We start from the raw sequence: 25,933 nt of genomic DNA, 5'->3' as shown, positions 1-25,933 counted from the left end.
GCCTAGTTGTGGGGCTGGCCTGCCTGGGGTCTGGATGGGAGGAGGCCAATGTATGAGTTGCTGCGAGTAGCTTCCTACCCACACCTGAACTTGGGCTCTAGGGTAACAAGCCAGGGCCAGAGGACAGACCAGACTCTGGCACAATTCAGGTCTCAGATGGTTGGGCTGGAAGAGCTCTGGGTTTGGCTGCCTTTTATTGTAGATTGATTTTCTTTTAGCACCTCGGATTGCAAGTTGCTAGAATTTACCAAGGCAGGAGGATCCTTGGTAAAGTGTAGCTCCTCTCCCCACCCCCATTATACACAGTTGCCACAAAAGGGAAAAGCCCCAGGTCAGAGCAGCCAGGGTTATTGGGGTCCTGGCTCCATTACTTAGCTGTGGAGTGAGGAGCACTGGGTGTCAGGGGCTATACTATGGGACTCCAAAGCCATAGTCTGATCCCACTGAAAAGTGAAGGGTAAGGGAAGGCCAGCCCCACAGCAGCAAGGAGTTTGTGTACTTCATGGAAAGGAGCTGTGTGTTTTCCCCCAGCTGGATGGAAGCACTATCAGAACTGGAGGTGCCCTTTTCCCTGGCCCTTTCCTGCCCAAGAATGGAGCCCCTCCTCTAGCCTTGGCATCCTCACAGGGTGCCTACAAACTCCCATCTACTCCTTTTTGTTTTATTTTGTTCTTGTTTGTTTTTAGTCCCATTTAGTCTTGACCCCAGCCCAGTAGAAGCAGAGGGGCTGGGACGTGCCCAAGGGACGGGGTATCTCAGTTACTCTGAGCAGTACCTCTGCTGTGGGTGGGCCTGGCTATCCTCATAGGCTTCTACTCTAAGGCAACTGAAGCGCTGTGCAGAGGCCTTGAATCCCCAGCCTACTCCTGCTGGGACCCCTGTGCTCGGGGTGCTTTTTAGAATCAGTGACCCCCTCAGGAGGAGTGGGGTGCCAGCAAGTCAAATGCCAAGTCTGCTGACCTGGAGCTGTGCCCTGGCCCAGCTCCTCCTCTAGCCTTGTGGCGTCACTTTTGTTTTTTTCCACTTGGGTGGAGCCCCACCACTGAGGCTGTGTCAGGTAGAACTGAAATGCTTCATCCAGAGCCTACTGTGTCCTTAACATCCGGTCTCAGATGTCTCACACCCTGGGACTTGGGCATTTTCCCCCTTCACCAAGAAGAAACTGCTCTGTCAGGTTAAGTAACCCACTTAAGTGGGACCCCATCTGCTGGCTGCAAAGTCAGGATGGCCTTCTTCCCTCAGTGTGCCACCTCTGGTAGCCTGGGAAAGGTGCCAGCAAGCTCAGCAAGGAGGCTTCTAAAAGGCTTCACATACCCGGGGCTCCAGGCCCACCGGAGGCTCCAGCTCGGTGCAGTTGGTCCCTGCTCCCTGGCAGGTAGAGGGACTGGTTGAGCACTGTCAGAGCCACAGCCCAGCAGGGGAGTGAGAGCAAGCAGGCAGGTGGAGCTCTTGCTCTGTACCAGGGCCCCTCTGCGGTCTGCAGCCGTTTGCACTTCCTGAAACCGGATCTTGGTGTCGGAGCCGCCCCCAGGCAGGGCAGGCGCCTCAGCCATGGCCCTGCGCAAGGAGCTGCTCAAGTCCATCTGGTACGCCTTCACTGCCTTGGATGTGGAGAAGAGCGGCAAGGTCTCCAAGTCCCAGCTCAAGGTGAGGGGTACTGGGGGTTCCTGGAGGCCTGCACACTCACACTCACCCCACCAATCCCTGCCACCTGGGACTCGGTGGGCACCCTGCCATCCAGCAGCCCTGGCCTGGAGTAGAAAGCTGGTATGGAGTGATTGGACTCAGTGGCTGCTGCTGCCTGTTGCCGCCTGCTACCCGGGGGCCCCAGTGAGGTCTGTACAGAGCTAGTGCCTGAACCTGGCCCCCTGACTGGTGGGTAGAGGTGGCATCCTGGGGTTTTCAAGGCCGTGAGCCAAGTTATTTCACAGATTCCCTATGGGCTCCCCAGTCATGCTTGGGCCTATACCCTACTCCTCCCTGTTGCTGCCTCCTGGCTTTAAAGAAAGACAGTTAGCTAGACTTGTCAGTCACTTCCTCTGGAGCTGAGAGAGGCATAAAGGACCTCACCCCACTTACAGACCAGGCTGGTAGCTGAGCCTGCATGTGGGACAGAGCTGAGGAGGGAGTGAGGACCAAGGGGCCTGATAGACTGCCACCCAGCTCATCATCCTACACACACACACTACACACACACACAGAGCAGGTTGGGAAACCTACCATAGACCTTGAGATGTGGGGCAGGAAGTAGGTGGAAGCTGTGCACAGGATAGTCCTGTCAGTGGTCCTGAAGTCCATCATCTGGCCATGATAGTGATGGGGAGTTAGTTTCTCTCCATTTCCTCCATCCTTGGCTGGTGCTGCCCTCCCCACCCTCTTTGTGGGGAGGAAGCAAGGTCGTGGGCCACTAGAACAGGGAACACTGCGGGAAGGCACAGTGGCAGTCTCCACTCTCTGGGACCTGCTGTAAGGGTTTGTTCACTCACTGTAAATCACTTCACTGAGTGCTCAGTGTGGATGGCAGACACTAGATTCCAGATGTCTCCACTACCGTCCCACAAAGAGGGGTAAAACCACAACCTCTACTCTTTTTTTTTTTTTTTTTTTTTAATCAGCCGTGGGGCTTGAACTCTGGGCTTAGGCACTGTCCCTCAGCTCTTCAGCTCAAGGTTAGCACTCTACCACTTGAGCCACAGCACCATTTCTGGCTTTTTCTGTTTATGTGGTAGTGCTGAGGAATTGAACCCAGCGCCTCATGCATGCAAAGCAAACACTCTATCACTGAGCCACCTTGAGGTAGGAAAGCTGGGAGGCAAATGGAACACAGTAAGCATGCTCTAGCTTGGCCCAGCACCCATATTACTGAATTTGCCCCGTGAGCTTGGATGCCCCACACTGTGAGCATCCAAGGAATATTTTCTACTTCCCTATAAAGTCCACTGCTGTACATCCTACTTCAATCGCTTTTTTTTGTAGCTCACATTATCTAGTTGAGTCCTGTGTACAGATGAAGAGAAACAGATCAGATACCAAGGTACAGGAATTTTGGGCCCACACTCAAAACTCCCACTCTGTCTCTAATATCTTAGCAGGGCAGTCCTGATGTTCATGCTTCTTGTTTCCAAGGTCTTATTTTCCACCTATTTCCCTGACACCTCCCCAGGCTCTCTGTGTCCCTCAGGTATGGTTCCTCAGTGGTCAGCCATGAGCCAGGAAGGCCTCCTAGCTCATGCCTCTGTGTTTGGGTGACCCCATGCCCACTCCTCCAGCCCCGCAGGTTGAATATTTGTGGGGAGATTCCATGGGTGAGCTTGCGCACTGAACTATTTGCTGTCTTGTACCTCTTTACTGCTCGCACAGAGTCTACCCCCTACAACACCTCTGGTTGCACAGGACTCATGGTGGACTTCACAGAAACTTCTCCTCCAGGAACCTGTGCTAACAGCAGGAATGTCAAGAGACAGATGAGGGCTAGGGTGGAAACGGCAGGGTCCCTGCAGTGGAGGGAAGGTGGCCTGTTGTCATCACTCCCTCCCCGCCCCCCAAGCCTATAACATGGACACTGGAATGGTGAGGCGGGGGGGGGGGGGGGGGCGGAGTAGAGGTAGTGGGCAGTGCCAGAAAGGCAGAGAGAAGAAATGGAGAAGTGGTTAGAAGGCAGGGGAAGAGACAGATGAGACAGATACACCAGCAGGGCCTACTCACTCCCCTACAGACTGGGGGATAGGGGAAAGGTGTCTTGGAGTTAGCTTGCTCTTGCCAAAACGGCTTTTAGCTATGTGTGTCACACATAGTAGAGGGCTGTCTTGGATGTCCTGGGTACCCCAAGATGAGGCCAGAAGAGGAGGAAGTCCTGAGAAAAGCCCAAGGGCTTTGAGAGTGTTTGGGGCAGAAGAGGAAGAGACCAGATGAGCTTTTCCCTCTGAGTCCTTGTAGAAAGTATGACGGCATTTGTCCCGTGGAGTGAGAGCAGTAAAAGTAGACTGTCCAGAGCAGACTTTTTGGTTGTTGTTGTTGTAGGGCTTGAACTCAGCTCAAGGCTAGCACTCTACCATTTGAGCCACAGCGCCACTTCCAGTTTTCTGGTAGTTAATTGGAGTTAAGAGTTTCACATAAGCCGGGCGCTGGTGGCTCACACCTGTAATCCTAGCTACTCAGGAGGCTGAGATCTGAGGATCACGGTTCAAAGCCAGCCCGGGCAGGAGAGACCGTGAGACTCCTATCTCAAATAAACCACCAGAAAACCGGAAGTGGTGCTGTAGCTCAAGTGGTAGAGCGCTCGCCTTGAGCTGAAGAGCTGAGGGACAGCGCCCAGGCCCAGAGTTCAAGCCCCACGACCGACAAAAAAAAAAAAAAAAAAAAAAGTTTCACATAAGTTCTTTCTTGGGCTGGCTTTGAACCACAATTCTCAAATCTCAACCTACTGAATAAACAGGATTACAGGTGTGAGCCACCAGCGCCTGGCCAGAGTGGACTTTTTACACACAAATTTCTTAGGAAGTTTAGGGCTGGTATTTCTTATGGGTTCCCAGAGCCTTCTTTAAGGAACTTAAGGAGTGAGTAGCCAGCCTGACACACAGCTGTAGAAAGAAACCCCTCAGCCGAGGGTTGGGTCTCCCTCCCTGACTGCCAGGCAGTGACTGGATTGCAGATGAGCCCTGAGTGGCTTGGCAAGGATCTTGGGAGGTAGCAAGCCTATTACGTCCCCAGGACAGGCTTGGGGAGGGGGTAGTATACAGAGCATGGTCTCCAAGGCTGCCAAGCTTCTGGCTGACCTTAAAGGAGGGGACAAAACTACCTGCTCCTTGGCAGAAGGAAAGTTAAGAAACCTGCAGGCTGGGGTCATCAGCTTTGCCTCGACCCCTGTGTGCTCTGAGGGTGGTGGGAGGGAGTGATGTATTCACATATGGATCACTTGATCCAGAATCACATACGACTGGACCTGTGACCCACTGGGTGACCTCTGACAACTCACCCTCCATCACTGATCCTCTAGTTTCCTGTCTATAAAGCAAGAAGGTTGAACTGGGGATCACTAAGCCAGCCAGCCAGCCCATAAAAATAACACAAATACTTGCTAGGTGAAGTGGAGCACACCTGTAATCCTAGCACCCAGGAGGCAAAGGCAGGAGGAATCAGTGAGACACTATCTCAATAGACGATAGCTAGCCATGATTGTCCCCTCTCCTCTCTCTTTCCTGGGCCTCCCTCTCTTTTCCTTTGCTGCCCATACCAACCCATAGAGCCCTTTCTTGCTGTCAGTAGGTTACATAGCCAATAAAGAGATTTCCACGTTTGGCAGTAGTTACAAGTGAGTTCCCATGAAAAGGCATTCAGAAATTCTGCAAGGACCTCTCAATTCAAGACTGAGCTTACTCATCTTTCCAGGCCATTGCTCTTTATGGAGCTGTATCTCCTCCTCATCAGCCATCGGTTCAGGATCTGAAAGCTGGAACTACAGAACCAGTCCTTGCTGACTTTATGATCTGCATAGATCTGACACCCACATCTCTCTCCCACAGCCCTGGGGAGTGTGTGTGTGTGGGGGGAATGCCTCCAGAGGAAAGAGTGAATAAATTGTACCTCTCAAAAGTCAATGGCTGCCCACCCAGAAGTCAGAGGCTGCTACGTAGGTTGGGGAGGCTGTGGACATCCTTTCTGGAGGAGTCCAGATGACAGCTTGTGGAAAATACAGCCACCTGGACCCCACCCCTGGAAACTCTGAGTCAGCAGGTCAGGGCAGGGCGGCCATATTTCAGTTCCCTCAGCTGGGGGTGATTCAGATGCTCAGCTCAGTGACCAGGAGGTGTAGAAAGCAGGAACAGGCTTTGGAACCAGATTTTTGCAAGATGCTTGGCCTCTCCAGTCTTGATTTCCTCATCGGAGGATAATAGGAGTTGCTGCCTCTAGGGCTGAGGGTTGGTAGTGATTATCTGCTGCCACTCCTCCACCCTTGTCATTTCCTTTCTAGCATCACCTCCCTTCAACCTGCTCCCCCCAGGCACCGGAAGCCTGCTGCCTCTCTGGAGAGCCCCCAAGTGTCTGGAGCCCTTAACTTCCTCCTCCTCTTCTTCTTCCTCCTCCTCCTCCTCCTCCTGATACACACACAGGGATCAGAGCCTCTGCCTTGGGCTTTTATGGTCCAAAGGCAACAACAAAAAAAGGTGTGATTGAGGAAAACTTGCTAAATAGCCTCTGAGATTGGTGCTGGTGAGTAAAACAAGGAAGTTAGCTGCTCAAGCAGCTACTACAGGGTGGGTGGGAGAGCACATCTCCAACCCTCCCCCTCTCCCCCCCCCCCATCCTAGGGCTTGAACTCTGTCCCTAAGCTCTCTGTGCTCAAGGTTAGCGCTCTACCACTTGAGCCACAGCACCACTTCCAGCTTTTTCTGTTTATGTGGTACTAAGGAATGGAACCCAGGGCTTCATGCATGCTAGGCAAGCACTCTGCCACTAAAGTCCCTTCCCAGCCCCCATCCTCTCTTTGTAGACTGAGAAATGGAGCCCAGGGAGCTGAATTTGCTCAGGAGAGTCACTCCATATCTGTCTGCCTTTTGTAGCTCTTCTATTTCTGCCCAAGAAACATCTGAGTTCATTCCACAGGTAGCTGTTGAACACAGTGGATGCTCAACAGCCCGATGGGCAGACTCATTGATAGAGCAGGGAGTGAGAACACTCTCTGACCCCTGTGGGCTGATGGTATAGACAGGGGAGACAGGAGATAAAATGAATTCTAGGGGCTGAGAAGGTGGCTCAGTGGTAGAGCACTTGCCTTGCATGCATGAGGCCCTAGGTTCGATTCCTCAGAACCACATAAGCAGAAAAAGTCAGAAGTGGCACTGTGGCTCAAGTGTCTGTAGAGTGCTAGCCTTGAGCTGAAGAGCTGAGGGACAGTGCCCAGGCCCAGAGTTCAGGCCCCACAACCGGCAAAAAAAAAAAAAAAAAAAACAAAGAATTTAAAAATATTGACTGTGATGGAAGACAATGCAGGACAAGGAGGGAAATCAAGCAGGAGCAGCTAGCAGTGTGGAATTTACAGGGAACTAGGTTGTAGATTTAATAAGATGACTAGGAAACCTGCTCTGAGAAAGTGACATCTAAATAAAAGAAGTGGAGAGGAGAGAGAGGAGAGGGTGCCAGCTATGCAGTGACCTGGAAGAAGAATGATCCAGGCCGTACGAACAGCAGGTTCAAAGGCTCTTGGCAACAGCAATACCTGGCCTGTTTTGTGATCAGCAAGGAGACCCGAGTGGCTGAAGAGAGTGAGCAGAGAGAGATGAGATCAGAGAATGTGCAGAGGGCCAGGTGACAGGGCCTGGAAGCCTCTGGACAGACTCCAGCTTTTACCCTGAAAACCACTGAGGCACTGAAGTTCAGCTTCAGGAGCAACTTAGAGGACATCCAGCTGTGGAGATGTCATACTGACCTCTGGAGTTGGGTTTGAGGTTAGAGCCTTTACCGTGTCCAAGGAACAAATGAATGCACAACATCTAGACAGGGAACAGCACAAGACTGTGCAATTTAATAACAGGGCAAATTTAATAACAGAGCAAATTACTAACAGTGGATAATGGCACCCTTTAGTGTTTATCCCTATTGTTTTGATTTTTTTTTTGTCATACAGTAGGTGTGGTGGCACATACCTGTAATCCCAACACTCAGGAAATGAAGGCAGGAGGATCTTAAATTGGAGCCCAGCCTAAGCTATAGCAAGAGACCCCCCCTATCTTAAAAGGCAAAATATATATGTCACAAGGATAATATATACTCCAGAGTAGGTCTTGGACTGTGATCCTCCTATTTATACCTCCCAAGTAGCTGGGATAACAAGCATGCACCACCACACCCAACTTGCCAACTATTTGCCTGAACTGGCACTGCATTTTTCCCAACTTCTACCTCCCAAGTTGATGATATTACAGGTGAGAGCCACCAACCACACCCTGCCTGGATTTTTTATTATGAGAGTGAAACATGTTACTGGTTAAAAAAAAAAAAAAGCCAAGAGGGCTGGGAATGTGGCTTAGTAGTAGAGTGTTTGCCTAGCATGCATGAAGCCCTGGGTTCGATTCCTCAGTCCACATACACAGAAAAAGCTGGAAGTGGCGCTGTGGCGCTGTGGCTCAAGTGGTAGAGTGCTAGCCTTGAGCAAACGAAGCTCAGGGACAGTGCACAGTGCTGAGTCCAAGCCCCAGAACTGGCCAAAAAAAAATTCCTAGAGAAGAATGGGATGTTAATGAAGACAAAAGCCCCCTCCCTGGAGTGGCTCTGGGGGGTCTCCCTGATGGGTGAGGCTTCTCCATGGTTTTCTATGAACAAATGCACATCAGGTTGAAATACATGAAATTTCTGCTTTTTTAAAAAACTATTAAAATAGCAGTGTCTTATGGTTCAATCTAATCCTTGCACACAAACTTACTTGAAAAAATATTTCATTCTGCAGCTTGTTTTGTTCACGTTTTGTTCCTGTAGCCTGCAAATATAAATAAGATAAAAACAGCTCACAACTTTTTAACTTTTCATCCTGAGAATTTGAACCCAGAGCTTCACACATTCTAGACCTTCACTCTACCCCACAGTTGTTGTTAAGTTGTACACTGCACATCACACACTGGGCCCAAGGCTTCATCATGGCGGACCAGGATTTATGGCTGCTGCCCAAATAGTAGATAAGGCTCCTGCAGCTGCCCAGACCTGAAGGTCACTCTAAGGGGCTCCTCATGCCTTATATGGTGGTAGCCGCCCCAGACAAATGCCATCCCAAGGTGGTGGGGGGGGGTGGAGGCTGATTATTTACTGCCTTTACTAAACGGGCCTCCTGTTGCCTAGGAAGGGAGCATGCCAAGCTGTGGAGAGGGGAAGGCAGGACTAAGCTATGGGAAGGGAGCTCATTGGGCTAACATTTGGTTTGTCTCCCATTTTCTCACATGTGCCCAATGCTCAAGTAAACATTCTCAGATCCCTTGAGTTTTTGTTTTTATTTAATTTAGTAGTAGTAGTAGTAGTAGTATTTTGCCAGTCCTGAGGCTTGAAATCAAGAGCCTGGGCACTGTCCCTGAGCTGCTTTTTTGCTCAAGGCTAGCACTCTACCACTTGAGCCACAATGACATTTCCAATTTTTTCTGTGTATATAGTAGAGGAATCTAACCAAGGGCTTCATGCAAGGTAGGCAATCACTCTACCCTTCAGCCACATTCCCAGCCCCCCTTCCTTGAGCTTTTGTAGAGTCTGTGAGTGGACATGTCCAGTCAGGGTCATGTCTCTTGTCTGATAGATTCATGCACTCCAGAAAGATGACCAAAATTCATACAGTAGGACACTCCAATCCCCACTTCTATCTGTGATACTTGATATTAGCCATCGATATTGCCTGTGTTTGTGTCAGCAAGATAGAGAGCAGGACTCCCCAGGTAGGAAGGGACCTAGCATTTGCAGGCTTGCGCAGGTTTGGATCTGGCATTCCCTGTGTATTATCTTGCACCCTCCCCTAGTCCCTCTCCACCACCTGTATTAGCCCCACTTTCTTTCTTTCTTTCTTTCTTTCTTTCTTTCTTTCTTTCTTTCTTTCTTTCTTTCTTTCTTTCTTTCTTTCCTTTCTTTCCTTTCTTTCTTTCTTCCATGCTGGTACTGGGGATTGAACTCAGGGCCTGGGTGCTATCCCTGAGCTCTTTTGCTCAAGGCTAGTGTTCTACTACTTGAACCACAGCTCCATTTGTGGCTTTTGGGGGTTAATTGGAGATAAGTCTCTTGGATGTTCCTGCCTGGGCTGGCTTCAAACCTTGATCCTCAGATCTTAGCCTTCTGGATAGCTAGAATTACACATGTGAGTCAATGGCACTGAGCTAGCCCCTGTTTCTTAACAACAAAACCGAGCTCAGAGAGGTGAAGGGACATCCCAAGACCCCACAAACAGAAGGTGAAGGTCTCTGGTCTCCATGTCTCCTCCCTGTGCAGTATAGCCCTTTGACTGGAGCTCTGCAGGAAGGGACACTTTGAAGAGGCAGCAGATAGGAAGTTGTAAAACTTAGAATAACACCTATCACTTCAGAAGTGGTCAGTGTTTGTCACTATTGTTTTCTTGAGTTGGTCACCTTACACCTCAGTGCTAGGTCTTGAGCCAGTGGCACCCCTTAGAGTGGGGGTTTATACTCTAGAACCTCAGACGCATTAGGGCTTTTCTGGATGTAAATGATAGGAACCAAATTCGAAGGGCTTACTTAAAGGAAGCTGGGCACTGGTGGCTCACACCTATAATCCTTGGAGGCTGAAATCCATAGGATCAAGGTCCAAGGTCAGCCCAGGAATACTTGCTAGACTCCTTTTCAACTAATAACTAGGTATAATGGTATAGTTGTCATCTCAGCTATAATTGGAAGCCTAAAATAGGTGGGCCTAGGCAGACAGTGAGACCTTATCTCAAAACAGCCAGGGAAAAAGAAGGCTGAGATTTGTTTCACGTCTATGACTTGATTAGCAAACTTGAGACCCTGAACTCAAACCCTAGTCCTGCCCTCCCTCAAAAATTCATCTCAGGCCAGGCACCAGTGGCTCACGCCTGTATAATCCTAGCTACTCAGGAGGCTGAGATCTGAGGATCATGGTTCAAAACAAGCCAGGACTGGAAAGTCCCTGAGACTCTTATCTCCAATTAACCAGCAGAAAACTGAAGTGGCGTGCTTGGCTTAAAGTGGTGGAGCCCTAGCCTTGAGCTGAAGCTCAGGGACAATGACGAGGCCCAGGGTACAAGCACCACGACCAACCAAAAAAAAAAAAAAAAAAAATCATCTCAAGGTTGAGGCTGGGGATCAGTGGTAGAGTACTTGCATGAGACCGTGGGTCCCATTCCTAGTGTGCATGCGCGCGCGCGCACACACACACACACACACACACACACCTCAGACAGTGGCGCACACACACACACACACACACACACACACCTCCAGACAGTGGCACACACACACACACACACACACACACACACACACACCTCCAGACAGTGGCTAGCACTATATTGTGGAACCTATTTTTATTCAATTCCACTATCTATGATAAATGCTGGAACAGAATTTTCCCCAAGGCCATTTTTTCTTTTTTTTTTTTAAGCCAAATCCTCCTTGTTCAAACTTCAACTCCTTTGTTCTGACATCAAGAATTTGTTCAGGGGCTGGGAAGTTGGCTCAGTGGTAGAGCGCTTGCCTTGCATGCCTGAGGCCCTGGGTTCGATTCCTCAGCACCACATAAGCAAAAAGAAAAAAGTCGGAAGTGGCGCTGTGGCTCAAGTGGTAGGGCACTAGCCTTGAGCTAAAGAGTTGAGGGACAGTGCTCAGGCCCAGAGTTCAGGCCCCACAACCAGACCAAAAAAAAAAAAAAGAATTTGTTCAATAAACTTGTTTTCTTCCTATACACCATCTGATCAACAATACTTCTAAATCTTACTGTCTTCGTCTCATCTTATATTTGCTTTATGTGTGTGTCTGTGTGTCTGTGTGTCTGTGCCAGTCCTAGGGCTTGAACTCAGGGCTTGGCCACTGTCCCTGAACTTTTTTTTACTCAAGGTTAGCTCTTTACCACTAAAACCACAGCTCCACTCCTGGCTTTTTTGGTGCTTACTTGGAGATAAAAGTTAAAAAGGCTAAGTGCCCTCAGCTCACGCCTTTGATCCTAGCTACTCTGGTGGCTAAGATCTGAGGATCCTGATACTCATCTCCAATTCACCAACAGAAAACAGGAAGTTGACCCTGAGGCTTACAGTGGTAGAGAAAGCTAGCCTTGAGCAAAATCACTCAGGGATAGCCTGGAGGACAGGAGTTCAAGCCCCAAGCAAAAAAAAAAAAAAAAGTTTCACAAACTTTTCTGCCTAGGCTGGCTTCCAACTGTGATCCTCAGATCAGAGCCTCCGAAGTAGCTAGCATTACAGGCGTGAGCCACCAGCACCTGGGTCATTTTACCCAGCCCTACTTTGAGCCATCCCTTCCCTTTCCCTGGGCTTGCACACTGCCCCCTGCAGATAGCTCAGCCCCACTTAGGCTTTGGGATGTGGTAAAGCAGGATTGGAACCCCAAGCCCTTGCAGAGTGAGAGCTCTGGGCCAGTCATCGACAGGGCATGAAGTAGTTAGTAGTTCAGCCTCTTCAGCCTGCATCCAGTTCCTCTGTTCATGTGTCCAATGAGAACATGGAAGTGAAGTTCAGCACTTGGCACATAGTCTGTGCATGTTTTTTGGTGGTAGTGGTGGTGGTTGTGGTCGTGGGGCTTGAACTCTGGGCCTGGTCACTGTCTCTAGCTCTTCAGCTCAAGGCCAGAGCTCTACCACTTGAACTACAAGACCATTCTGGCTTTCTGGTGGTTAATTGGAGATAAGAGTCTTATGGACTTTCCATCTAGGGCTGACTTTGAACCATGATCCTCAGATCTCAGCCTCCTGAGTAGCTAGGATTACAGGTGTGAGCCACCACCCCTGGCCTATGTATGTTTTATTCATTGCACTGAAAGGTGTATGCAGAGAGTTCAGCTGGGATGGGTGAGAGGCGGAGGACAAGCAGGAGGGGGAGCAGTCCTTTGGCCTGCTTTTGGTTGGGGTGCAGGAAGACGAACAGCCACTCTTGTCTCAGGTGCTGTCCCACAACCTATACACAGTCCTACACATCCCCCATGACCCTGTGGCCCTGGAGGAGCACTTCCGAGATGACGACGACGGCCCAGTGTCCAGCCAGGGCTACATGCCCTACCTCAACAAGTACATCCTCGACAAGGTGGGGTCTCACTTGGAGAAGTGCCTTGAACCATCCCTGCCTTTCCATCTCCATCGTCATCTCCCAGCCTGCAGTCCCCTCCTGTCCCCTCAACTCACCCTCAGCGTATTTTGTTTCCATCTTAGCCTCACCCTTCCCATGACCTTCCACCCATCTCCCTCCACCTGCCTACTCCTCCCTGCAGCTTCCACCTCTAATGCCTGCCCAGCTCCTCGTCTGAGTCTTTCCTGGTTCTCTGGGCTATGCACCCCTCATCCCCCCCCCGCTCCAGGCGTCCCTACTTTCTCCTTTGGGCTGAAGAGCTAGAGCTTCTCTGTGGCAGATGGCTGTGGTGTGCTGGGATCAGCTCAGGGATTCTGCATGGTTAGTTTTGGTCTTGGCAGAGTGGGGAACAGAGTTCATGGATGACTCCAAGAAACCAAGCTGGAGCCTTGTGTGGTACAGAGTAGAGATGGGGCAGCTGACTGATTTGTGGGCCTGGTGTCAGGTGGAGGAAGGGGCTTTTGTTAAAGAGCACTTTGATGAGCTGTGCTGGACCCTGACGGCCAAGAAGAACTATCGAGTGGACAGCAACGGGAACAGCATGCTCTCCAATCAGGATGCCTTCCGCCTCTGGTGCCTCTTCAACTTCCTGTCTGAGGACAAGTACCCCCTGATCATGGTTCCTGATGAGGTAAGGGTGACAGCAGACCCAGCCCAGCACAATCACGAAGGCCAGATGGCCTTCTGTACCTTCCCATGACCCTTCTCCTCCTTGTCACCCCTGGCCAGTCCTAACGCTGCCCAGTTGTCTCTCCCTACCTAGAACTGCTCATGTTAGACCCAGTGTGCCTTTTTGCAGGAGAACCAAAACTGCTTATCTATTCGAGTTCCTCTAGTCCTCTTTGGAGGATAATGATCTGCAAACTTTATGAAATAGCAGTGTAGATGCCTGAGCATTATGAACATTTTACATCAAATAGCAGGCTCTGAGATACGACAGTAATCTAAGAAGATGCTTTATAAGGAGAAGGGAAACTTTACCAAGACAGGAAGTAAATCTCCAGTTACTCAAGGCGGACAACCAAGTTCAGTCTTGCTTCCAGGTTTTTGTTTGTGTATGTGTTTGTTTGTTTCCTGGAGAGCCAGGGACCAGAGAATCAGGTGCCTGTCTACTCAGCTCAGTATGAAGCCAGGACAGCCCAGGCCTGTCCTGCACCCTCCCTCTTTGGCCTGTTTTTCTCCCTTGCCCACTTGGCCTTCTCCTGACCCTTCAGTCCTCGTGGTGGTTGAATTTAGCGAGTCCTAGCATGCCTAAGTTCTTGTTTATGGGACAGGCAGGAGCCATCTGAGCCCTCAACTGACAGTCCCTCCATTATCCCTACCCCCTAGCTGAGACCCCAGGGTGAAAGTCCTGAAGAGAGTTTCTCAGGAACTGCTGGAGCAGGAGAGCGACTTGTGTCCCTGTCACTCAGGCCAAGTGGACTCTCAGAGGCCCAGAGGCCTCTTGCTGCTGTGATCAGCATGCAGTGAGAACATATTGCAGCAGGATACACCCAGCCACCACTTCCTGTTCCTCTGTAATGGGTTTCCTGTCCTTGCCTGCTTTCCCCCTACTCCTCTACTCCCCTTACCTTCCCACAAGGCAATCCCCTTACCTTCCCCAGGGTTGGGGGTTAGGGTTTAGAATTAGGACTTGAGTAAAAATCAGGAGATTCAAATAGAGTTCTAGCTACACTCAACTTGCTGTGTGATTTAAAACAAGCCACTCTCTTTGGGTCCTAGTTTATAACATTTAAAATCAAGAGTATTGGATGAGGGAGTTCCTTCTCTCCTTCCTTCCTTCCTTGCTTGCTTTCTTGCTTTCTTGCTTTCTTTCCCAGTCCTGGGGCTTGAATTCAGGGCGTGGGCACTGTCCCTGAGCTTCTTTTGCCCAAGGCTAGTGCTCTACCACTTGAACCACAGCAACTACTTCCAGCTTTTTCTGTGTATGTGGTACTGAGGAATCAAACCCAGGGCTTCATGCATGCTAGGCAAGCACTCTACCACTAAGCTGCATTTCCAGCCCATGAAGGAGTTCTTGTACTACTTCTAACACTGATTGGGATTTGCTGCTTCTGCATGATCCCCAACACTCAGCTCCCACCTTCATTCTGCCTTTAGTATAAAATAGGGAGGAATGGGATTAAAGTTAGGGAGCGGGCAAGGATACTTGAGGCAAGGTTGGAGCTCCAGAGTCCCCTCCAAAATGTCTATCCTGGTATGGTACCTGCCAGCTTTTGAGCTTCTGGCCCTTCCACCCACCTATCCCTGGTCACCTCTACTGAGGATCTGAGAGTCATCTGGAGCTCCCCCTGGTGTTGGTGATGGAGAACTACCACCTGCTGTATCACCAGACCTTCCTTCTCCAGGTGGAATACCTGCTGAAGAAGGTGCTTAGCAGCATGAGCCTGGAGGTGGGCTTGAGTGAGCTGGAGGAGCTGCTGGCCCAGGAGGCCCAGGCAGCCCAGACCACTGGTGGGCTCAGCGTCTGGCAGTTGCTGGAGCTCTTCAACTCTGGCCGCTGCCTACGGGGCGTGGGACGGGACACCCTCAGCATAGCCATCCATGAGGTCTACCAGGAGCTCATCCAAGACATCCTGAAGCAGGTCAGTCAAGGTGGGAGCTAGGGGAGGACCACCGGGAGGGTGCAGGAGGCCTCTGACTTGACCTTGGCTGTCAGGGCTACCTGTGGAAACGAGGGCACCTGAGGAGGAATTGGGCAGAACGCTGGTTCCAGCTGCAGCCCAGCTGCCTCTGCTATTTTGGGAGTGAAGAGTGCAAGGAGAAGAGAGGAACCATCCCGCTGGATGCTCACTGCTGCGTGGAGGTGAGGGCACCGATGAAGGGGAGGGGAGCTCCTCGGGGCTCAGAGGGTCCCCAAAGTGGTGTGAATATCAGGGATGGGGGAAGAATGGAGGAAAACCACAGTGACATATGTTTCTGCTTAGATTAGTGCAACCAAAAGTATACCTGAGAGCCCCGAAGCCATTCTCCCCAATCTAGCACTTTTTGTTGTTGTTTGTTTGGTTGTTTTTTTTTGGGGGGGGGTCTGGTTGTGGGGCCTGGACGCTGTCCCTCAGCTCTTCAGATCAAGGCTAGTGCTCTACCACTTGAGCCACAGCGCCACTTCCGGCTTTTTCCTTTTTGCTTATGTGGTGCTGAGGAATCAAACCCAGGGCCTCATGCATGCAAGGCAAGCGCTCTACCACTGAGCCACCTTCCCAGCCCTTTTTTTTTTTTGTCTGTTGTGACCTTGAACTCTGGGCCTGGGCTCTGTCCCTAAGCTCTTCAGCTCAAGGCAAGCACTCTACCACTTGAGCTACAGTGTCACTTCCAGTTTTCTGGTGGTTGATTGGAGATAAGAGTCTCAGAGACTTTCCTGCCCAGGCTGGTTTTGAACTGCAATCCTCAGATCTCAGCTTGTTGAGTAGCTAGGATTACAGGCGTGAGCCACCAGTGCCCAGCTTAGCACTTCTTTGGTGGGTCAAACTCACATCTGTTCTTCATGCATGCTTGGCAAGTACTCTATCAGCCAGCCTGTTGTCAGCATTTTAAAAACTTCAACCTGTCAATCAAATATGGAAGTCATAAATGAATATTGTGGAATTGGCTTGAGGAGATTTCAGATGACATGGCTTAAATCTATTTTCGCAGCAAATATTTCTTTTTTTTTTTTTTTGGTCGGTGGTGGGACTTGAACTCTGGGCCTGGGCGCTGTCCCTCAGCTCTTCAGCTCAAAGCGAGTGCTCTACCACTTGAGCTACAGCGCCACTTCCGGTTTTCTGGTGGTTTATTGGAGATAGGAGTCTCACGGTCTCTCCTGCCCGGGCTGGCTTTGAACCGCGATCCTCAGATCTCAGCCTCCTGAGTAGCTAGGATTACAGGCGTGAGCCACCAGTGCCCAGCCGCAGCAAATATTTCTAAAAATGACTTTTAGAAAGTTTTTCTCCTGCTGGGCACAGGTGACTTACACCCATAATCCTAGCCACTCAGGATTGTGGTTCAAAGCCAGCCTGGGCAAGAAAGTCTGTGACACTCTTATCTCCAATTAACTACAAAAAAGCTGGAAATGGAACTGTGGATCAAAGTGGTAAAGTGCCAGCCTTGAGCACAAAAGCTGACGGACAGTGATCAGGACTGGCACACACACACACACACACACACACACACACACACACACACACACACACATACACACACACACAGAAACACACAAAAAGACCAATTCAGTGGCACTAAATGCATTAAAAATATTATGCTACCATTACTACTTCCTGTTTATTTTTTATTACACCAGACAGAAACTGTATCCATTAAGCAACACCACCTCATTTTCCCCCTTTCCTCAGTCCCTGGCTATCTGCACTTTACTGTCTCTATGAATTACTTGTTTTAAGTACCTTAAATAAATGAAGTTATGGGCTGGGAAGGTGGCTCAGTGATAGAGCGCTTGCCTTGCATGCCTATAGGTCCTGGGTTCGATTCCTCAGTACCACATAAGCAAAAAGGAAAAAGCTGGAAGTGGCGCTGTGGCTCAAGTAGTAGAGCGCTAGCCTTGAGCTGAAGAGCTGAGGGACAGCGCCCAGGCCCAGAGTTCAGGCCCCACGACCGGACCCCCCCAAAAAAAATAATAAGTGAAGTTATACAATATTTGTTCCTCCTTTTCTGTCTGGCTTCTTCTCTTTGTTGATTTGGGGGCTTGAACTCAAGGCCTAGGTGCTGTATTCAAGCTTTCCTGTTCAAAGCTAGTGCTCTACCACTTTGCACCACAGTTCCACTCCAGTTTTCTGGTAGTTAATTGGTGATAAGAGTCTCACGGACTTTCCTGCCTGGGCTGGCTTTGAACTGTGATCCTCAGATCTCAGTATCCTGAATAGCTAGGATTACATGCCTGTGCCACCAGTGCCCGGCTCTGTGTGGCTTCAAGTTTTCAAGATTCATTCAAGTTGTAAAATATGTCAAAATTTCATTGTTATTTTTTGTTTGGTTTCTTTTGTTGTTGTTGTTTGGTTTTTGTTTGTTTTTGCTTGTGCCAGCACTGAGGTTTAAACTCAGGGCCTTGTGCTCTCTGTTAGATTTTTTGCTTAAGGTTAGCACTCTACCACTTGAGACACACTTCCACTTCTGGCTTTTTGCTGATTATTTATAGCTAAGAATCTCTCAAATTTGCCTGCCCAGGCTGGCTTTGGGTTTTATTTTATTTTATTTTTTTGACGGTAATGGGGCCTGAACTCGGCCTGGCGCTGTCCCTCAGCTCTTCAGCTCATGGCTAGTGCTCTACCACTTGAGCCACAGCCCCACTTCTGGCCTTTTCTGCTTATGTGGTACTGAGGAATCAAACCCAGGGCTTCATGCATGCAAGGCAAGTACTCTACCACTGAGCCACCTTCCCAGCTCCCTGGCTTTGAATCTTGATTCTCAGTTCTCAACTTCCTGAGTAGCTAGCATTATAAGCATGAAGCACTGGGTGCCTTGCTTCATTGCTTTTTTTTTTCTTTTTTTTAGTGAGATTAGGTGATTAAATAAATTTCACATATTTCACAGTATTGTGGAGTAGTGATACTTAGATAAAGTCACAAACATATTTTAACCTTCACAAGACAAATTGTCATTATCATGGCTGGCTTCATTGCTTTTTTAAATTATTTTTTTAATTGTGAAAATACTGTACAGAGGGGTTACAATTACATGGGCAAGATAATGAGTACATTTCTTATCAAGCATTGTAGCCTCCTCCTTTGTTTCCCCTTCCTTCATTGCTTTTTTAGGTTTGAGTAATATTTCATTGTATGGCCCTATCATATTTTGCTTATTTGTTGGTGAATGTTTCATTTCCACATTCTTACTACTGTGATAATACTGTTACGTACAAGTTTCTTTGTGGCTATGTATTCATTTCTCACCTAGAAGTGAGATTTCTGGAGCTACTGAATTTTTCTTCAGTGGCTACTTCATTCTCACCATTGGCTCAGAAATATTCTCATCTTTCTCTATTCTTGCCAAGTCTTGTTATTTTACATTTTAGAGAGTCCCAGGCGTGGTAGTGCATGGCTATAATCCTAGCACTTGGGAGGCCTGAGGCAAGAAGTTCTCAAATTCAATGCCAGTCAGGGCAGCATAGCAAAACCTATCTCAAAAAGAAAAAGCATTACCTAAGGCTCGATCCATTGTGGTGGGTGTAGGTACTTACCGAAGTCCAGCCTTGGAAGCATTCACGCATGGAGAATGTGCCAAGCCGGGTGGAAAGATACCAAGATAGAAATGGCCCCACCCAGCCTTCAAAGTGCAAAGAGTTGTGGGGACACAAGTATCCCATAACCAGAAAGATCATCTTCCCACCAGATGTCGGGGTGGGGTGGGGTGGGGAGAGGCCTTAGCTAGGGGGCCGACTCTGGGGCAGAGGTGACCCCACATCACTGAGGTCAGCCTGCCCTCTCCCAGGTGCTGCCCGACCGCGATGGAAAGCGCTGCATGTTTTGTGTGAAGACAGCCAGCCGCACGTACGAGATGAGCGCCTCCGACACGCGCCAGCGCCAGGAGTGGACGGCTGGTGAGTGCGGCTCAGCTGCGGCCTCGCTGGGCTTCAGTGCCTCAGCTACGATCATGCGCTGCCCCGTGGAATCGGGAGAGTGGACCCGAGAGACTCCTTAAAGCCCCCTTTGCAGCTGGACTGACCCCTCTTGGTGCCCCCCTGCAGCCATCCAGACAGCGATCAGACTGCAGGCCGAGGGGAAGATGTCGCTGCATAAGGACTTGAAGCAGAAGCGACGGGAGCAGCGGGAGCAGCGGGAGCAGCGCCGGGCAGCCAAGGAGGAGGAGCTGCTAAGGCTGCAGCAGTTGCAGGAGGAGAAGGAGCGGAAGCTGCAGGAGCTGGAGCTGCTGCAGGAGGCACAGCGGCAGGCGGAGCGGCTGCTGCAGGAGGAGGAAGAGCGCCGCCGCTGCCAGCACCAGGAGCTGCAGCAGATGCTGGAGGGCCAGCTGCGGGAGGCTGAGCAGGTGCGGCCTGGCCCGGGGGCGGGGCCAGGAAAGGGGCGGAGCCCCGGGGCTGGATACTGTCCTGGGCTGGGCCTTGACGGAACGCTGCCATGGGCGGGGCCTGTAAAGTAGGCGGACTCCAGGGGCTGGAGGATGCTGTGGGCGGGGCCTGTAAAGTAGGCGGACCTGGGGGGGGAGCTGGAGGATGCTGTGGAAGGGGTCTCAGGCTGTGGGGTGGGTGGGCAATGGGCGAGGCCATAGACTGAGCTACATTGGGTGGGACCGGAGGCACGGTGTGGGCCTGGGAAGAGGGTGGGGTCTATCAGGCTAGGAGTGCGCGTTTAGAATGAGGAATGAGTTGAGACCCAGCCAAGAAACTTGAAAGATGAGCATGGCCTGTGCCAAGGGCCATCCCTGGCTATGGGATGCTGAGATGAGGGACAGTGGGACCAGAGTTGAGTGACAGGTGTAGAATGGGGGCTTAGTTGAGAGACGGTTTGGGGGTGGACCAAGTAGGTGGGATAGTTGGGACAAAGGTTAAGTCTAGACTTGAGCTGAAATTACAGTGGAACCTGTTTGGATGCTGTAGGATAAGAGGTAGGTGGGACAAGGCATGCAGAGGCAATTAGATCTAGAGATCTGGAGTCTGAGGCACTTGATTCAATCCCAGTTCTGCACTTTTTGTAGCCCTGTGATTCTGGCCAAATGATTACACTTCTTGATGCTCCCTTCACATATCAGTAAATGTACACCCTAGAACTTTGCTCATGGAGGTAGGGAAAGGATTAAATGAAACACTTGTAAGGTGTTCAACACCTTTCAGTTGTTGTAATAATAATTATAGTCACTGCCTTTCGAGTACCCAGCCATAATGTTATGATAACATATAGTCTTTATTAGGGCTGGTACTAGGAAGTGATATTTGTTTTTATGTTATTTAATTGTAACATAACATGTTATTTAATAATAATCGGACTTTTGTGTGTGCAGTGCTAGGAATGGAACCTAGGGCCTTGGACCTATTAGGCAAGCATTCTATCACTGAACGACATCCTTACCCCCTAATTATTACTAAAACCAGTGCTAGGAAGAAAAGAATTTAAGGTGTCTATTCATTGACCATGATCTGGCTCTGTCAAGCTCTCTGACAGGGGTAATGCTAGGAAACATGGATATACAGGATTTTCCTGGACCTTACTGCCGGGTAGTTTGGCAGAACCCTAAGGAAGGGCAGTATAACCCACCCTCCCCACCCCCTACTGCCTTGTTCCCCATTGACCTGGCTCTGTGTTCCCTTCCCCCCCCACAGGCCCGGGCCTCCATGCAGGCTGAGATGGAGCTAAAGAAGGAAGAGGCTGCCCGGCAGCGGCAGCGCATCGAGGAGCTGGAAGAGATGCAGCAGCGGTTACAGGAGGCCCTGCAACTGGAGGTGAAGGCCCGGCGAGATGAGGAGGCTGTGCGCCTCGCCCAGACCAGGTAAACTTGAAGAAAGGACCCCGTGCTGTCTTCCCTCACCCCACCCTCATCTGGCTTTTTGCTGAGCACCTGCTAAGTGCCAGGGCACTCGAGGTCACCTAATGAATGCCTGGCAGACTGCTGGAGGAGGAGGAGGAGAAGCTGAAGCAGTTGATGCAGCTGAAGGAGGAGCAGGAGCGCTACATCGAGCGCGCACAGCAGGAGAAGCAGGAGCTGCAGCAGGAGATGGCGCTGCAGAGCCGCTCCCTGCAGCAGGCGCAGTTGCAGCTGGAGGAGGTGCGGCAGAACCGGCAGAGGGCTGACGAGGACGTGGAGGTGAGTCTGGGAGCACTTGGAGGCTGGTGGAGCGCATGATATCACATAGGTGCCCCAGTCTAGTGGCCTTCCCTGAAACCCTGGCGCCATGGTCAGCTGACTATGTGTCTTAGGGCAAATGGGCTCAATACTCTGAATTTATAGTCTCTCTTCTGGGAAAGCAAACTGGTAATAAATACCCTCCTAACAAAGAAAAAAGTAAGAAAATACAGAAGCTGGGTGGCCTAGGCCTATAATCTTAACTACTCAGGAGGCTGAGACATGAGGATCACAGTTTGAAGCGAGCCCCAGAAGGAAAATCCTTGACATTCTTATCTCCAATTAAGGACACAAAAACAGCTGTGGCTCAAGTGGTAGAGGGCTAGCCTTAAGCAAAAAAAGTTCGGGGGGGGGGTGGGGGGAAGCTGGGAAGGGATGTGAAGGGTAAACAAAGGAGGAGGCTACAATGCTTGATAAGAAATGTACTCATTATCTTGCCCATGTAATTGTAACCCCTCTGTACAGTATGTTCACAAAAAAAAAAAAAAAAGTTCAGGGACAGCTTCTAGGCCCTGAGTTCAAGCTCCAATACCTGTTCCAAAAAAATAAAAAAAAAAGAAGAAAATAGATTATATTTCTGTTTAATAGGTAGTGGTTCTCTCTTCTAAGCCCCTATCTTGTTGTCCTTGTACTTGGACACCACTTCTTGGAGGCTGACTCCCCATAGATGAGGGTTTGTTGTTGCTGTTTTTGTTTTATGTTTCTGATGTTTTAGGACTAAAAGTGTGACTCAAGTGGTAGAATGTAAGGCCTTGAATTCAAACTTAGGCACAGTTAGAATTTTTGAGGTTTTATTCGGGCACCAGTAGCTCATGCCTGTAATCCTAGCTACTCAGGAGGCTAAGATCTGAGGATTGCAGTTCAAAGCCAGCCCAGGCAGGAAAGTCCATGCGACTTATCTCCAGTTAATTACCAGAAAACCAAAAGTGGAGCTGTGACTCAAGGTGATAGAGTGCTAGCTTTAAGTGAAAAAGCTCAGGGAAAGTGTCCAGGTCTTGAGTTCAAGCCCCACAACTGCCAAAAAATAAAAAGAATTGTTGAAATTTTTATTTTCACTAATACTGAACTAAGGTCCTTGAGCTCACTCTGCTCACTTGCTCGTGGCTGTCATTCTACCATTTGAGCATTGGATCCAACTCAGATGGTTAATTGGAGATTGGTGGATGTTTTTGTCTGGGCTAGCTTTGAACCACGATCCTCCTGAGTAGCTAGGATGACAGGTATGAGCCACTTGCTCAGCTATATTGATCATTTTATTTCATGTTGCTGGATTTTGTAATCATTGCAAAAAATAACACCACAGAAATATGTAACATAGGAAAGTTTTTCCTATGTCTACCCTCCACCCCCCAGCCTGGCCAATGCTATGTAAATATTGGAGCAGAAGTTCCCACACTGGATCCTGGGGAGATAGGGTATTGTAGTGGTATGTGTACAGCTCCATCTATGTCTCTGGACATGTCACTTAACATCTTTTAACTTTTTTTCAGTATAGGTTTTTTTGTTTGGTTGGGTTTTTTTGTTGTTGTTGATTGTGGGGCTTGTACTATGGGCCTGGGCACTATCCCTCAGCTCTTCAGCTCAAGGCTAGCACTCTACTACTTGAGCCACAGTGCCACTTCCAACTTTCTGGTGGTTGATTGGAGATAAGAGTCTCATGGACTTTCCTGCCTGGGCTGGCTTTGAGCCGTAGTCCTCAGATCTTATCCTCCTAAGTAGCTAGGATTACAGGCATGAGCCACCGACATCTGGCTTCAGTATAGGTTTTGAACTCAGGGCCTCACACTTCCTAGGCAAGTGCTTTATCACTTGAGCCATTAGCCCCAGACCTTTTTTGCTTTAGTTATTTTTCAGATAATGTCTTAGATTGAGCAAAAATACCAGGGCCGGTCTCAAACTGTGATCTTCCTATCTATGTGTCTCCCTTGTTGCTAGGATTGGAGACATCCATGAACTCCCATACCCTTATATCCAGCTTGTTTGTTGAGATGGGGGTCTTGTTAAGTATTTAGTGCACTAGCTTCAACTGTAGTCCTTCTGTCTCTGCCCCTGAATACTGGCATATACAACCAGGCCCAACATGTTTATTTTTGACCCTGTGGAGATCCATGAGTCTTTTGAAATTGGAGGCAAACAAAGTTTACATTCACATAGAAAACTTTTTTTTAACATACACGCATTCTCCAGGGAAATGATCAGTAGCTTTGGTCACATCCTGAGAGGCTGTGAACATGCAAAGAATAGAATCCCTGCCATGGACTATGGTTCTAACCCATTCTTCACTGGCTCTACCCCAACAGGCTGCCCAGAGGAAGTTGCGCCAAGCCAGCACTAACGTGAAACACTGGAATGTCCAGATGAACAGGCTCATGCACCCAATTGAGCCTGGAGGTAAGAAGGGGTAGACTTTCCTGAGGGTTGGAAAAGAATACAGGAATACCTCCAGATCTCCAGGGCCAGGTAGAACTAAAGGTCACAGATGCTCATCTCCCCGGAGCAGGTTGGTAAGGCCCTCCCTCCTCTCTGTTCCAGTGTCCTTTCCCCCTTATTTGCCTGTCTTCTCTCTGCCAGATAAGCGGCCTGTCACCAGCAGCTCCTTCACAGGCTTCCAGCCCTCTCGGCTTGGCCGCGGGGCCTCATCCCTAAAGCGCCTGACCCGCTGGGGATCCCAGAGCAGTAGGACCCCCTCCCCCAACCGCAGAGAGCAGCACCAGTCCCTCAATGGCCGGGAGGAGACTCCTGCCCCGGCTTCCACCTCTCAGGAAGAGAAATTGGACCCAGCACCAGAAAATTAGCCTCACCTCATCTCTTGTTCTTCCCAACATCATGTCTACCAGAACCTGGCCGCAGCTGGCCGCAGCTGGCCTGTGGACGACACTGACATCTGCTAGGGGAGGGCTCTGAGGTCCTGGTGCCAGGAACTCAGCCCTCCAACTGGAAGCTGATCCAGGATAGAACATGGGTCACCTCTTGTGCCAGCTCCTAGGCCCAGTCCACGGAGGGTACGGGTATGTCGATACTTAAGGCCCTGTGCTTTAGCTCCAAGGACCCAGTGAGCAGGGCTGAGAAAGGCAGTGAACATGCAGACAAGGGCCACCGACCCCAGGCTGCCACCGAGTCGTGGAGGACATATTTCCAAATAAAAAGTGTTGTTGGAATAAGATATTGGCCCAAGTCTGTCCACCTCCCCTGCCTTCCACTCTCACGCTTCCTGGAGACCAGGCACAGGCTTCAGAGGCAGTGGAATTTGCACAATTTGCGCTACTGCCCCCAAAAAGCCCTCTGGTGAAAATTTTTCTTCTGGTTTAAGTGGCTATTGCAAGTCTTAGTAATATGCACCTGATCAGAATAATAAAAATATTATAACCATTGTAGATAAATATGAAACAAATACATCATTACATTGCAAATGCATCTGAAGGAAATGAATGAGTTACTTTCTTACTTCATTAATTCATATATCCATACTTGAATATTACCAAAAAAGAAAAAAGAAAAGAAAGGGAGAAAGGGAAGGAGGGAGGAAGGGAGGGGTAAGCAGGGAAGGAAGGTTCTGAGTTCATCCTCAGCACCAGCACCACAAAAAAAAAAAAAAAAAAAAAAAGGAAATGAATAAAAGTGAGGGCAATCTGAAATCCCAGTTCCTCCTACTTAAAGCTTGGCTTTCCTCTAAATTCCCTCAGTTCTGAGGGTTTTCAGGTCACGTCCCATCCCCAACTCACACTGGCAGCCTTGTTTCATGACACTCCGCTGCCTCATGCCTGCTATTCTGGCTACCCAGGTAAGAGAAAGGCTGGTTCTTCCCCAATTGTGTGTGTGTGTGTGTGTGTGTGTGTGTGTGTGTGTGTGTGTGTGTGTGAGACAAAGACTGGTACAAGGCAGTAGATAGGAGGCCTGGCACAGAAACAGATTTGAGAATAGCCAAAAAAAAAAAAAAAAAGCCTAATTAATTAGACTTTGGTACCTTATTACATAGAGAGCAAAATGAAGGAGTTACAGGTTAACACCCAACTGGAAGAGACAAGTCTTATTGCTGTGGCAACAGCATAAGCCTGGACAGGGGTGGGATAGGAAAGCATAGAGTGAATCTGCTAGGTGTGATGACAAGCTCTGGGTGAGAGCATGATAAAGGGAAAGTGAATCTCCCTATATCTAGTGTCTCTGTCCTCTGTCCTCCAGAGTCTCTGTCCTCTTAGGAAATAAGGTCACTGAGTGAGAGGATATGAGGAAAAAATAAAATGACAAGAGCCATGAGCTAGCTCCAAGGGTTGCCATGAGCAGTAAATTAGCTGGGAAACTGCAAGGTATAGAGTAGATGCTCCATAAGCAGTGTGTGTGTCTGTGTGTGTGTGTGTG

General features: G+C 49.5%; 1 protein-coding gene across 1 annotated transcript; it reads left to right on the top strand.

The window, feature by feature from the left end:
* The first annotated feature begins 1,487 nt into the window (after nucleotides 1-1,487).
* Def6 (DEF6 guanine nucleotide exchange factor) lies at nucleotides 1,488-24,738 on the top strand. Its single transcript, XM_070023913.1, has 11 exons — nucleotides 1,488-1,647; nucleotides 12,611-12,751; nucleotides 13,239-13,424; nucleotides 15,142-15,378; nucleotides 15,453-15,599; nucleotides 19,214-19,322; nucleotides 19,470-19,768; nucleotides 21,057-21,223; nucleotides 21,340-21,538; nucleotides 23,878-23,968; nucleotides 24,149-24,738. The coding sequence occupies exons 1-11, from the start codon at nucleotides 1,552-1,554 to the stop codon at nucleotides 24,370-24,372; spliced, it is 1,896 nt and encodes a 631-aa protein (XP_069880014.1). The 5' UTR covers nucleotides 1,488-1,551; the 3' UTR covers nucleotides 24,373-24,738.
* Nucleotides 24,739-25,933: the final 1,195 nt, after the last annotated feature.

This window comes from Dipodomys merriami, unplaced genomic scaffold (assembly GCF_024711535.1).
Source record: "Dipodomys merriami isolate MVZ:Mamm:240054 unplaced genomic scaffold, mDipMer1.0.p SCAF_16, whole genome shotgun sequence".
In the NCBI taxonomy this organism is placed as follows: domain Eukaryota; kingdom Metazoa; phylum Chordata; class Mammalia; order Rodentia; family Heteromyidae; genus Dipodomys; species Dipodomys merriami.
The sequence above is the reverse complement of the archived record's forward strand: the minus strand, read 5'-3'. Positions and strand labels throughout refer to the sequence as shown.

Excerpts from the sequence above, each read along its gene's own strand:
- Def6 (XM_070023913.1), top strand. The coding sequence starts at position 1,552 with ATGGCCCTGCGCAAGGAGCTGCTCAAGTCCATCTGGTACGCCTTCACT. Across the intron at positions 19,323-19,469 it reads GCGCCAGGAGTGGACGGCTG|CCATCCAGACAGCGATCAGA; the intron begins GTGAGTGCGGCT and ends GCCCCCCTGCAG. Across the intron at positions 21,224-21,339 it reads GTGCGCCTCGCCCAGACCAG|ACTGCTGGAGGAGGAGGAGG; the intron begins GTAAACTTGAAG and ends AATGCCTGGCAG.